This window comes from Gymnoscopelus microlampas, assembly GCF_963454915.1.
Source record: "Gymnoscopelus microlampas genome assembly, chromosome: 1".
In the NCBI taxonomy this organism is placed as follows: Eukaryota; Metazoa; Chordata; class Actinopteri; order Myctophiformes; family Myctophidae; genus Gymnoscopelus; species Gymnoscopelus microlampas.
Window position 1 is genome coordinate 19,171,388 of NC_139962.1, and position 10,840 is coordinate 19,182,227.

A 10,840-nucleotide genomic window follows, 5' to 3' on the forward strand; every position below is an offset into this window, starting at 1 on the left:
TGCACATCATGGAAAAGACCACAAGAAATGCACAAAAGCCGATTACAATTCTAAAGCCGATTTCTATTAATTATTTTAGTCTCACTTCATGATTGAAAAGCTTTAAAAAATGGACGTTTACATCATTCATTCATTGACTTAACTCAGCCGTCCATTTGTTAACCAGCTTACATTATGAAACAATGAATCAATCAAATAATCACTCTATGCCTTAATCAATGAATCAATCTATGCTTTAATCAATGCTTTAACCTACGAACAATAATCAATATAGGCCAACCTGAATGTGTGCATCCATCACCCACACATAATCTATCTCTATCTATCTATCTATCTATTTAATGAGTGTTATGTACAGTTATAGTTATTGTACTAGTTACCTAAATGCTACAGGAAGATGTCTGTCTAGTGTCGGGGAGGGGCAGAGGAGTTACACGCCTTACATTTTCAATAATTCATCAGGGTTGCTTGCATTTTGAGAAGTTGTAATAAATTAAACATTCACTTCCACCTCTGTCTCCCATCTCATAACAAACATGCTATGTTCTTGCAAATGTCATATTAAAAGTGGAAATCTGATTGCAGAATGTCTCTCTCGTCTAGTTGATTTCTCTCTCTCTCTCTCCCCATCCCCCCTCTCTCTCTCTCTCCCCCCTGTCACTTCTCAATCTATCTTTTGTCACATAATCACTTCATCACCCCAGCAGGTGGCAAACATCTAAATAACAGGAAATTTTGCGCTGATCGGTCTAACGTTTTGCAAGATTAGCTCCAGACACACACACACACGCATGTGCATGCACAGGCACGCGCACGTACACAAAGACACTGCCTGCAGAGCCATGTTGTATACATACATACATACATACATACATACATACATACATTCATAATATTTCTTTATTTTTTAATCTTATTTTTGCAGTATATCTTTCTCCCTTTCCATCTGCCCTGCTCTCCTTGCCTCATGCTGACAATCGTGTAGCAGGAGATCATAGATGTTTATCGTGACATCTTCCACTTGCCTTTGATTTGCTAAAACGATATGATTTATTAATGGCATGGGAAGCTGTGCTGTGCTCTACAACACCACCCTGCTGCCACAGCTTCCAGATGCAAACAAACAGCCGCTGCACACACCACATGAATAAAAACCAACACGGTGAAATATCAGTGTTGAATGAACTCTGACCAAATCGACCCTTACGGGCATTTTGGTTACTCTGATTTACAAACAATAACAAAATACAAATAGAGATTAATAAATGAAACATTCAACAAAATCTTCCACTTTGACTTTTAAGAACTAACATAGTTCACTCTTGTCCCCAGAGTGACATTCTGAGGTTTGACTGCACTTCCCTTTCAGTAGAACAGCATCGATCATAGAAGCTTAGGGGAGATGAAGAAAAATAAAACTACCCATTAATAATTCAAAGGAATTCAGCGTGTGGTGTTATGTATAGTAGCAGGCAAGCAGGTCTGTCTGTCTGAGAAAATATGAAGATACATCCCAGGGCAAAGCCGATAAGGCCTTTTTAATGTACTGACAAGCACAACGTAAAATAAAACAAATCTTGAACCTTGTGGCTCTGAAGAGCTCAACCCTGGGAGGGCAGAGTACACAAGTACACAAATTACACATGCCTCCATGAACCACCTCGCCTTACAACAAACAACTGAGTCTGTGCAGAATATTCACTGCCTGCAGAGAAGGAAGCACATACAGTACACACTTATAGAACAAAACACAATAGAGTGGCACTAACTAACAAACAATGAGAGGGAAAGGTATGGAATGGAATGAAGAGTGTTTTTCCATTCACTGCCCATTGAAGCGTGGGAGCGATTTCAATACAATATGTAGTTATGTACACTGCAAAATCCTCTCTGAGTTAGTTTAACTCAGAGAAGTGTGAAAATAGACACATTAAATGAACACTCGGGATGTCGCAGCCAGTGGTGTAGTGGGGATTTTTGAACTGGGGGGACGCTATTTTGAATGACGTCACGTGCACAAATGCACACAGACACCCTCGAACAGCATTATAAAATATTATTTTTTAGTTTCATTAATTATAGTTTATGTGAGCATATCAGCATAAGCAGTTTTAGTTAGACATTTACTATTTTTTTTTGTTTTTTCTTGTTTTATCTTTCAAACTTTTCCAAGGAATGCTTTGATTTCTAGAACCTCAGAAAGAAAAGTAGGATAAGAGAACTCACAGGCTATATATAGGCTATCAACCTGGGATGGTGGCAAAACAAAAACGAAGATGAACGCTGATTAGGCTATCCTGACTATGGCCGTGGTGGCGCGTGAAGCAAGTACTACACCCCTGGTCTCTGCCTAGCTAGAAAGGAGTCCAGAACTCCAGATATGTAGGCCATTCCGTCAAACATCTACGTTAATATTCTCACACAGGCTCACTCTATAAATATCAAATATATGAATACATTTAACTTAAATGATTGCACTTAAGCTTCCATTTTGCCTCCTTGTCTTTTTGAGAATTCTTGTATGAGGGCCAGGCCTCCCTGAGCCTGTTCTATTGCATGTGACTTTGACAGTAGTGTATAGTGTATGCACTAACCAAACAGTAACACAAAAATAATACAGAGCGATAGAAAAGCAGGTACCTGTAACTTTAATACCTTCATCTTATTAACTGGTACAGTACTGCAACCCCTGACAATATCAAGTGAGACCCCTGACACCCTTGTGCGACTCTACACAAGGCAGATTGTCGCCACCTAAAGGTGATTTTTATAGCACTGTGTTTCCCCTCACCTCCACAGCACATGCTCTACATCATCATGGATGGATGGCCACCCACTGAACAAGGATTCAATTATTGGAGTTTCATCACTTAATTAAATTAAAGTACTCTAATAAAAGGATTATCAAACCACATAAATATAATTGCTGTATTTAATAGCTGTGTTTGGTTACTTACACTTGGTATTTCTAGTTACTCTGTGAAAATAGGGAAGAGGGGAAACAACCACACATAAAGCGCAGCGCAGCTGCTGAGGGCAAACAAATTCCTAGACGAGAGTGAGCACCAGCTTTTGCTATTTGGGGCGAATTACTGAAAATCCCTCTTTCTTTCCTCTAGAACACTGAGGAACTCTGCAGTGGATTGACTTTAACCTTGATTCCACAGTAAGTAATACCCCTTCAACGCCTTAAGCAGAATTAGGCATCATTACATATCATCCATCTCCTTAGCCGAGGAATTCTCTTTACAAATGAAATGAAGCTCTCTACTGCTGGGCCCGGCGCTGGCCCAGTAGTCGCTGTGCGATAAGGCTGGCAGAGCTCTGCGTTCATATTATTCCACTCTCCCAGCTAGAAGCGCACTCTGTCTGTGGGTGCACCGTGATAAAACATCATTAGAGGCCAGCAGCGGTGTGTTGAGAGACTGGGAGTCACAGGCAGAGCTAAAGCAGCCCTGCTAGCTACAGCATCATGGATGAAGGGAGTAGTAAGGTGCCCTTGTGAAACTGTCTGAGCAAGAGATATGCCCCCCACGCCCTCTTACTCTCTACCCCACCCCCTTATCTAACTTTATTTATTTTTCTTATTTAGCCTCCCCCTCCCCTGGTAGCTGTAGTGACAGATAGGCAGAGTGGCCTTGGGATCGATGGAGGGGGAATTCTGTCTTTGTTTCCTGACATTTTTCCCATAGCCACTCTGCCCTGACTCAGGTTACTTACTGTCCACACTAAGCGAGGGAGAGAGATGGGGGAAAGAAGAAGGAGGGAAGAGAGAGAGAGAGAGAGAGAGAGAGAGAGAGAGAGAGAGAGAGAGAGAGAGAGCGGGTGTGTGTGTGTGGGGAAAGGGATATGCCTTGGTACGTCTTTAGAAGAAATCTGATGCCCCGGGCCAATCTCCCACTACACAGGTTTCTGTTGAATAATACAATATAGAGCACCCAGCACACCTCATGTGTTGAGGGGACCCTCCATGACCAACAACACAGTAAGAAATGTGTTGTGCTGAATTTTTTCTCTCTTTTTTTTTCTGTTAGGGGGGGGGGGGGGTGACGCTTTCTGAAGAGAGAGAGAAAAGAGAAAGGGCATGTAATGGATGCACAGCAAGCTTCAAACAGCCTGATTCATCACGGCTGCATTAGGAAAAAGAGACAGTCTGCAGAGTGGACCGGCAATTATTCTGTCCCTCTGATTAGGAAGCCTTAACGGTCGCCGTGCCGACCCCTGCCCTGTGCAGCTGGCTCATAATAGAAGCAGGACAGAGAGTGAGAACTACGGACATTGTCCCTTCCTCCCTGGTGAGAACATGTCACATGTGATCACTGTGATCCTCACATCCGTGCACAGCGTAAATAGTAAATATAGGGTACAAAAGATAAGCACAATAGAGAGAGAGAGCACGATAGAGAGACAACCACAGCCCATTAGTATGAACTAGGAACAGTCACAGATATTTCTAGCAAAATATAGCAAGCTAGAAACAGCCAAAGAAAACTATTTGTTTTCCTTGTTGACGGAATTATATACATTTTTAACAGGTAATACCCGTCCCATAAAATCATATAATACTGTATATAAGACAATGGGCTCAGGTTGTTCTAACTGCCCAAAATCTCAAATCTTGCATGTGTATACATATTATATTTAACCATTTAGCCTTCCCAGTACACGACACCTTTTTAAAAGGTTTAGTACAGAGAGACACAGCAGTTGTCACAGTACAAGCTTATACAGCCAAGTACTCACCACAAAGATGTTGACAAACGCAAAAATATAAGAACAATCAATAGGAAATTGAATCCAGCTGAACTAAACATTCTTGAAAGCGCTATTATATAGATATGATAAATTAATAAATTCCACGTATGAATCACTACAATATTAAATACATATCTGCAGAAAAAGCTTAAATAAAATGCAAACCAAGTGTTTTGTAACTTTATGTGACGAACTTTTAAATGATTGCAGTATGTTAATATGATATCACACTTGGCGATTGGTAAGGCCAGCCCAGTTCTGTTAATGGAGATGTGCAATTCATCAACTATCAAGACCATACAAATCCTCAGAATGCTAATAAGGCATAAGGGAGATAATACACAATACCAGTGAAACACTGGAAGTTCCTTATTGATTGAGCTCTTTCATTAGACTTAGTGTGGCTACAGTAAGTATATTTTTAACCACAAAAGCTAATTATTGGACGATGAGAAGATGATATATCAGCTCTGTGGGAGCAGTCAATAGATCATATCCAGTTGTCCAGATATGCTGCTGTTTGTTCAAGCATGCCAACTAATCCACAAACTAGATGTCTTTCTTCCACAGGAGTTAATTAACATGAATTCTGCAATGACGGTCAGTGAATCAAAACTGATTCAAGATCTCTGGCCTAGGTACTGTACTAAAGATAACAGATCTCTCATTTTAATTATTGGCTTTTCTGCTCTATCATAGCCACTGAACGTTTGTTTAACCCTTCTAATGCCCAGCTCTTCTTTAATTTTCTCATTTTCTGTGTGGATTTTTCCCCTTTCCCTTCCTTGTCTAACTGTGCAGAATTGGAGACATGCAGTAAACTCTTCAGGGTTAACTCTGAGAATTAAAATGGACCCAAACGAGTCCAGTTGGATAAATGTTTACGCTCTCAGAGGTAACTTTATAGACGATTGTGTGTACTTGATTGGGTGTAGTTGTTATGGAAAATAGATGGGGATACAATTTTGTGAGGAATGAAGACTCACAATCAAAGACAATAGCATATTTTCTGTGAACCAGTGAAACATAAGTATGTAGCTTGCCATACCTGTATAATGGACATGCGATTGGTGGCTGTGTCTGTAGTACTGGAGACTGGACCTGTGAAGCTGGTGTGGCATCCCACATGGCCTTGGGGCACGCTGAGATTGTTGGCAGTGGGTTTGAGGTACATGACCTCCGACCTTGGTGAGCTGAGCGGCAGGCGGGTCTGGTAGTCAAAGTACATGGGGGAGGTGGCTAAGGAGGGGCTGCTCACAACATTCATTACGTTCATGGCATCTCTCTCTTCCACCTCACTCTGCACCAGCATGATGTCGTTCTTGTTGATCTTTTTCTTCTTGCTCTTCCCCAGCTGCGGGTGCGAGTACTCCGCAATACGGCAATTATACGTGCGGATCTCCTTGTTTTCCCGCTTGCACTTTATTGCAATGGTGACCATGGCAGCTAGCAGCATTACAGAGATTATGCTCAGCGTTACGATGAGTGGGAGGGACATGTCCCAGTTTCGGTTCTCTTCGTTGATGCGGGGCTCCCCACCTGCCAGCGGCCCATTGTAGGCCTTGACGATGAGCCTGGCAGCTGCAGTGAGAGTGGGTTTCCCGTGGTCCATTACCCGAATGATGAGCTCAACGATGGGACTTACATCCTCCCAAGATGGGTGGGCAGTCCGCACCTCTCCCGTCACCGGGTCGATCTCAAACAGGTGCTCCTCGTTGCCGTCTGAGATCTCGTAGGTGAGCCGCCCGCTTTCACCGTAGTCATTATCCACCGCCCGCACCGTAGTGACAATGTAGCCAACGCCAACATTGCGTGGCACGTGGATCTCAGCCGTATCGTTTTGCAGCAGGGGTAAAACAATGACAGGGATGTTGTCATTCACATCCAGTACACTGATGCGCACAGTGGTGTTGCTCTCCAGGTGAGGGGAGCCGTTGTCTTTAGCCAGGACCTTGAAGTCAAAATATTTCACTTGCTCATAATTGAAGGACCTCACAGCATAGATGGCACCGTTTGCAGCGTTGACATTGACGTAGGTGTTAACATCACCGCCACTCACATTGGAGTTGACTATGCTGTAGTACACTGTGCCATTCTGGCCAAGGTCTGGGTCATGGGCCAGAACTGAACCCAGGTATTCCCCAGGGATATTATTCTCTGGGATCTGAAGGAGATACACAGACTTGGTGAAGCGAGGGACATTGTCGTTCTCATCTAGAATCTTTACAGTGAAGGACTTAGTAGAGTTTAGAGGGGGGATCCCATTATCTTTGGCCACGATGGTGACATTGTACTCATCTTGCATCTCTCTGTCCAGAGGCCTGTCTGTCACCACGGTGTAGAAGTTATCATAGTTCTCCTCTAATTTAAAAGGGACATTTCCCAGCACTCTGCACTGAAGCTGGCCATTCCTGCCTGAGTCCTTGTCTGTGACACGGACAAGAGCAATGACAGTGCCTGGGGGTGCTGCCTCACTGATGGCTCCCTGTCTCACAGACACAAAGCCTATCGATGGCCAGTTATCGTTTCTATCCAGCACTTTAACAGTGACTTTACAATGTCCAGGGATTGGGTTTGGGCCCAAGTCTTTTGCCTGGATGTCAATCTCAATAATTGGGCTCTCTTCATAGTCAATTTCTCCCTGAATCTTTATGACCCCTGTTCTTGAATCTATAGAAAATAGTTCCCGGATTCTCTCTGGGGCATAGCCACTAAAAGAATATACTACCTGTCCATTGTTACCCTCATCAGGGTCAGTGGCATTTAAATCAATCAAGACTTTTCCAGGGGGGGAATTCTCTGGGATTTCCACCACATATGATGGCTGGTCAAACACTGGGCTATTATCATTGGAATCAATAACTTTAACATTGATCTGCATCGTCCCTGACCTGGGATATTCCCCGCCATCAGTGGCTGAGAGAATAAGAGTGTGATGATTACGTTCCTCTCTGTCTAACGGTCGCTGAATAACTAATTCTGGAAATTTTGTCCCGTCCCCGCGGGCTTTTACTTCTAAAGAAAATAGATTGTAGTCATCTCGTGTTATTTGATAGGTTTTCAAGCCATTTTCCCCTGCATCCGGGTCGTGTGCACTGGTCAAGGGAAAGCGTGTACCCGGAGCTGCATTCTCTGAAATGTCAATATCAATCTGATCTGATGGGAAAGTCGGCGAGTTGTCATTGATGTCCTGAATATCTATTTTGATCATGCAGATCTCCTTGTCGTTGGCAAACACCTCCATGGAGAGCTGGCACTTGGGGTTCCTCCGACACAGTGTTTCTCTGTCAATGCGCTGCTTGGTGTACAGCAGTCCGCTTTGTGGGTCCACATCAATAAGATGCGGGGCAGAATTCTCCAGCACCCTAAAGTTGGCTTTCTTACCCTGCCCCGGCCCCGTCTGCTCCAGTCCGATTCTAGCATCTTTGGCAATGTTCCCAATCACCGTCCCCGGTCCCTGTTCCTCTGGGACCGAATAATTCAAGTTTTTCAACGTCAGGGCTTGCGCCCATAATAGAAGGAAAAAGAAAATGGAAAGATACATCCCCTGTGCCGTAAGAGACCTTGTAATTTTTATGTATTTACGCTTCCTTTGACTTGTTGATATGCCGTCCAAATGTGTTATTTATTTTATTCATGATCAAACAATCAGTTCTGTTCATCCTGTGATTGTGAGGTACTCATGTGCTCTGTAGGCCTAGGTATTCATCTTCCTTGATTGTCTCTTTGCTCCCCCAACTCTCTCTCTCTCTCTCTCCCCCTCTCCCTCTCCCTCTCCCTCTCTCTCTCTCTCTCTCTCAGCAATCGGTGGTGCTGAATACCTAATTTATATTCAGCTGAGCGCCCAGGCTCATCTGAGCAATAATCGCAATCCAGTCTCCACGAAACAGAATCGTCCTTGTACGTGCTCCTTCCTATAAGACAAAAATGAGGGGGAAAAACTGTTGATTAGTAACTGAGCTCTGTTTCTAATAAAAAAAACTACACAATAGAAAATAACCTTCACTGCACTTGCTACTTTGACAAGCAATCCACCGCTGAGCAAAATTACAACATTGCTCATGCGTAATTCATCTCCACTATTATATGGGAAGCCTGTCAATTAGTTAACCTTGAGAAGCCATTTGGTGCTGGCCAGATATACAGCTCGTAAAGATCCCTCTTGAAGATCATTTAGCACGTTTATTACAATGAACAGGACATCCACGGCGCAGCTTCATCTATCTCCGTATATGAGCGACTTGACAGAAACATTATAACGGTCCATTTTACGCATTGTAAATGTATTAACTGGAAACGGAACTGGCGAACTTTAATAATGTGTAACACTGCAGGCGTAACTGAAGCTATAGACCTATATTGTGGCATTCTTCTGAATAAGTAGCTATGGACAGAATGAGCCTCAAATCCGCACATTCAGGCTATTTAATAATAATAACTATATATAGCCTTGGATCAAGACTATCATTTTATTTAGTCAGACTCGATAAAATACATATATGATCGTCTTGATCCAAGCCTAATAATAATAATAATAGCCCTAAGCTAATAATGATAATAATAATACAAATAATAAAACATAATAAATATATAATTGGACCAGGAATCAGCTGCCAATATCTCAGAACATCTCTCCGCTATACTGCTCTCTCCTCTCACTCTCACCAGATAGATGTGCTTATAAGAAGCTGTTGCATCCTCAAGCACAGCACAGGCATGGAGGGTTAGATAAGCAGTACCAGCACTATAAATTAACAATGAACAAAAAAAAAAGTCTGATGAAACACACAAAAAAGGAAATAATAAGAGCAAAGTGTAAACTCACCTAGAAATCGTAATAATAATAATAATCCGAATCCTTTAAGCACAAGCCCAGTTGGCAGGTGTGGAGGAGAGTGTTCCCACTGCCACGCTGATCCGTTCCCCGTGTCCACACAGCCACCAGTCTCAGACACACACTGACTACAGTGCAGCGCTGTCGGGAAGGAAAAAAAAGTGCTCCAGAAAAGTATGACTGTAATGTCAATGAGCTGAAGTCCTCTCCTGTCTGATTAGGATGCAGCAGCGAGCCTTGCGCCGTGGCTGCGCCTGCAGTGACTGAGTCACCGCGTTTCTTCGGCGGAATTGTTTTTGAAAGATGCGATTCGCGAAAATCCCAGATGATGAAGTATATTATAGATCCAATACGAGGACATTAGCAATGCCAACCGATCTCCTCTTCTTCCCGGCTGGAACAACAACAGTGCTGGGTGACTGATCCCCGTAGTGGCATCGTGTCCTTGGCCACCGTCCGCTAGTGTCCCCCCCCGTTATAAAGTCCACAGAGCCACTATAGGAGAGGATAGAGGCCACTGTTCAATGACAACCTCCGATATCGCCGTGGTTCTTTTTATGCTCGCCAAAAAAAAAGGTTATTTTTAGTAGATGTACAAAATAAAGCTGTAGGCTGTATTTGGTATTTTACGCACGTCGGTCCACCCTCGCCATGCAGAGCGCTTCTTCTTACTGACTGAACTCCGGACACCGCATGGTGCATTAAACATCGTCGCTGCTCCCCCTGCCAGCCAATGGATTTGAAGAGGTGGGGAAAGGAGGAGGGATTCAACAGCCGCTGTAGGTACTAGAGTACAGATGATTGGTGGTCCGCGGCTCACTAGGTGATGCATCTTTTCAAATATCACAGCTCATTGTTGTGTAGCACGTAGCAGGGGTCTTCAACGTCTTTCAGGCAAAGGACCCCCTTAGCTAAGGGAAAGATGAAGCCGGGACCACCCACTTAGGCCTACTACATATTGTATAAAATTGTCTTGCATATTAAACTTTTTCATAGATTTCATAGGTAGTTGGATTCATGCTAATGTCTATTTTCAGACAGTTAACCTTTTACCCATTAAGACCTGATTCTACAAAATGTCTTCTAAATCCTAGCAGTTAAAAAAAAAAAAAAACGTATTTTGCTATGTCAGTGGTTCTCAAACTTTTTCATGTCAGGGACCCCCAAAATGATATGTATTTGGTCACGGACCCCCATCTCAAAATGTTGTGTTCCAGGGACCAGAAGCAAAGATTTGACTCAAAAATGTTC

General features: G+C 43.1%; 1 protein-coding gene across 1 annotated transcript in view; it reads right to left on the reverse strand.

Moving 5' to 3' along the window:
• The window catches only part of LOC311045525 (protocadherin-17-like), a 66,715-nt gene extending 56,470 nt beyond the window's left edge, over positions 1 to 10,245 (reverse strand). The window contains 2 exon segments of the mRNA XM_084057420.1: positions 5,804 to 8,669; positions 9,581 to 10,245. Coding sequence (XP_083913546.1) covers positions 5,804 to 8,299 — 2,496 coding nt within the window. The 5' untranslated portion in view covers positions 8,300 to 8,669; positions 9,581 to 10,245.
• Between the last annotated feature and the right edge of the window lie 595 nt (positions 10,246 to 10,840).